Raw genomic sequence first — 3643 nt, 5'->3', positions numbered from 1 at the left:
TGGAAAAAATGTGTTAGTGTCTTATGAATGAAATATATTTGGAAGAAAAAAAAACATCAACTTTTTTTTACGGTACTTAAATAATCTTGTTCATTAAATCCCGAAGGTTTATTGCAGAAGTAAGGTCTTATGAATGAAATATATTTCCTCACTTCGCCTCAACGTGTTACACCTTGATTGCAATGCCTTTTTTCCCCTATCCTTACCTTGCGGCCATCTTTTAACATACTCTTGCATAATTCTCTTCCAAAGTTGTGAACCTTTTTGATCTTTTCCTCTAATCAAATCGTTACTTGCTATAATCCAAGAGAGAATTAGTGCATCATCCTCTTTTGTTTTAAAGTGTGTCATATTTTGTATGAACAAAATTGTAAAAGAAGAAGAAGAAGAAGAAGAGAAGAAGAAGAAAAAAAATCAATGAAGAAGAGAATCAATTGATTTTGGTGTGAAGAATGAATGAGAAGTAGTTCTCTATTTATAGGGAAGCCTGAAAATATAGCTGTTGAGGTTTCAAACGGGCATTAAATCTGAGTCGTTGAAAATACAACGGTCATCTTGATCTGATGGCTGAGAAGAAAAGCGTTGAATGGTCCAGCGTCCAGCGCAGAACTGTCTAGTGTCTGTAGCGGAATGGTACAACGCTCATTTTCTATCCGTTGAGAATAACAACTAGTTTTTTATCTAACGGCTGATAGGGCACAACGCTGGATGGTTTAACGCTGGACGCTGTTTGGTTCAGCGCTTGCGTAACGGCTACATTTTCCAGCCCAAACTCATAACATTTCTTCTCTATATAAACTCAACACATGAACTCAAAATCCCCACCCCAAAATTGTGAAGTTTCACTCTCTTCTTGTACTCCTAAATTTTTAATTCAAAATTCAAGCATGGTTGCATTCTCAATTGCCGAAGACAATGGTTTGGTGAGAATTTTTCGCAAAATTAACAACACAAATCCTTTCGACAAGTCTCAAACAAGCAGCACATTTTAGGAACAAGTTGTTCAAGAATTTGTGATAATCAATGGAAATGATAATGGAAGATGCCAAAAACAACTACAATCTTGGTTAGCAAGCATCAAGCGTTTTGCAAGCTTTTTCACATTTCATTAACGGCGTCAAATAGTAATCGTGAAGATGCTTTGAATTTATACCAAACGGATCATGGAATGCCATTCATTCATATCACCGCTTTGGAGATATTTCGTGGAGCTCGAAGTTGATTTGAATGAAGTGTATGCATGAAGAAGTATTATGAAGTTCTAGTTAAATATGTAATGTAATTGTAAACGTGCACGAAGAAGTATTTATGAAGTTCTAGTTAAATATGTAATGTAATTGTAAACGTGCATGAAGAAGTATTACGGAGTTCACAAGAACTAATTAAATTGTCTACTTAATGAAAACGTGCTTGATTGAAAAATGGAGTATGAAATTTACTCTCCATTCTCATAAAATGCTCCATCTCCTTGAGGGTCATATTGGTCTTCATCGGTGTCCACGTCGGTTGTACCCTCATGAACTTCCGGTAAGGCATAATCCATCACTAGGTTCAGAATATCTCCATCTCCCAAACCATGTCCATGTCGTAGCCAAATGTGTGTAGTGAGTTCTTCGCGAAGTTCCGCCCAACGCGCCGGGTTGTACAATACTTGAGGAGGTAGCCTTATATTTCCTTGAATTGGCGGTTGAGGTTCTTGTCCCGAGATCATCCTCCAAACCTCATTGCGATATTCCATCTCAACACACATATTGTGCATTATCAAGCACCCCATCATAATTGACTTCATGTCCAATTTTTTATAATAACAACATGGTTTCAATATAATACCAAACTTACCCTTTAGACCACCAAATGCACGTTCAATGTCTTTCCTTTTTGCTTCTTGATATTGATTGAAAAGACTTTTCGCGTTGTTTGAGGCGGGTTTGTGTGCTTGCACAAGACAACCATACATAGGATATGCTCCATCTCGTACATAGTACCCCGTATTGTAGTTTCTTCCATTGATTTGATAATGACAAGTAGGTTCTACACCATTAAGTTCTCTATCGAACAAACCCGTAGCACGCAAGACATTACAATCATTATTCTGCCCACCCAACCCAAAATAGGAATGCCATATCCATCTATCATATGAAGCTACCGCCTGCAGAACAACCGTGGGAATTGACTTATAACCCACGTGGGATCCTTCCTGATCCATAGGACATGCTCTCCATGCCTAATGAAAACAATCCACACTACCAAGCATCCCAGGAAACCCACGAGCTTCATTCTCCGCCAAAATCCTCTCAGTATCTTGAGCGGTAGGCTGACGCATGTATAGATCCAAATAATTGCATCCATAAACTTCTTAGCATAAAAGTAGATAGTGCATGCTGCCATTTGTGTGTAATCATCTAGAGAATCTGGTACAATTCCTTTGGAAAAATGTTTCATGACGGCAACCATTTTCATATATGGAGAATGGACAGGAATACCGCAAGCATCGGTTTTTTGACGAAAATCATGGTCATAATCACAAACTTGCTCTAAAATTCTCAGAAAAAGGGGACGAGGCAAAGCAAACCGACCTTTGAACTTCTTTGGCCCATATGTACACCTGAAGTTGAAGTATTGATGCATCATCCTTGCATCGGCATCTACACGGTTTTTGTGCACCTTCTGACGTTCCTTGACTTCATTTGGGATGGGTTGATGTAGCCCTTGCCTCCTTTGTGAATCCAAAAGCGTAGCCACTGCTATAACATTCTGTTCAGTATCATCTTCATCATCTGTAAGACCAAACAAAAATTTTCTCAAAGCTCCTTGCATAATGTACCTAATATAACAAAATTAAGACAGTCCATTAAAAAAAAGCGCTTCATATAACACTCCGTAATAAAGAGAAAAATAGTACTTAAAACACTCCATAAAAAAAGAAATAACAATCCATATGTTTTCATAAACACTCTATAAAAAGAAATAGCAATCCATATGTTTTCATAAACACTCCATAAAAAAGAAATAACAATCCATATGTTTTCATAAAACATTACAAGTACTTTCATTCACTCAAAGTAGCGACGGGTTGATTGGGTGTATTGAGTATCATAATTAATGTTAGGTTAGGTATCTAACGACGCATCGGTAAATTCATTGCTTTGATGAGGTTGTTGTTGATTGTGTGATGTAGTTGTTCCATCGTCACACTAGGAAGGTAGCATCCTTGAGTTGAAGGCCATTGATTAAATGAACCACCCAATGTGAGATCTTCTTGATTGATTGGTTGTGAGGAATAGACATATGGTATTGAAGAAGAAGATCTGCCAGATGAGGAACATGAACTTGAGGCATAAATGCGCCTTGACTCCCTCGGTACTACTTGATGAGCTCCATTGTAGAATTCATATTGTTGTGACATATAACTGAAGCACTGATCCTACAAGCATAAAATAGGTAGGTTTAGTGGAGTATTCAAGAAACTTAAAATGAAAATGAAAACAAATGTAAATGAACTTACCAATGTCAAACCCATCGCAGAAAATTTATACAGACAAGGTTGCCTTGGAACTTCTACTCGCTCTTCAACGCCAGCTCCATTGATGAATGGTAAAGTGAAATCTATCTCCGGCAGCTGTGATAGGGGCTCATTTTGTGT

General features: G+C 37.7%; 1 protein-coding gene across 1 annotated transcript in view; it reads right to left on the bottom strand.

Annotated features, from left to right (window-relative positions):
• LOC113355136 overlaps nucleotides 1–217 on the bottom strand; it is a 3018-nt gene extending 2801 nt beyond the window's left edge. Inside the window, exon 1 of the mRNA XM_026597922.1 lies at nucleotides 207–217. Coding sequence (XP_026453707.1) covers nucleotides 207–217 — 11 coding nt within the window. The remainder of the gene's footprint in view (nucleotides 1–206) is intronic.
• Between the last annotated feature and the right edge of the window lie 3426 nt (nucleotides 218–3643).

The sequence above is a fragment of the Papaver somniferum genome, chromosome 1 (genome assembly GCF_003573695.1).
Source record: "Papaver somniferum cultivar HN1 chromosome 1, ASM357369v1, whole genome shotgun sequence".
Taxonomy (NCBI): Eukaryota; Viridiplantae; Streptophyta; class Magnoliopsida; order Ranunculales; family Papaveraceae; genus Papaver; species Papaver somniferum.
The sequence above is the reverse complement of the archived record's forward strand: the minus strand, read 5'-3'. Positions and strand labels throughout refer to the sequence as shown.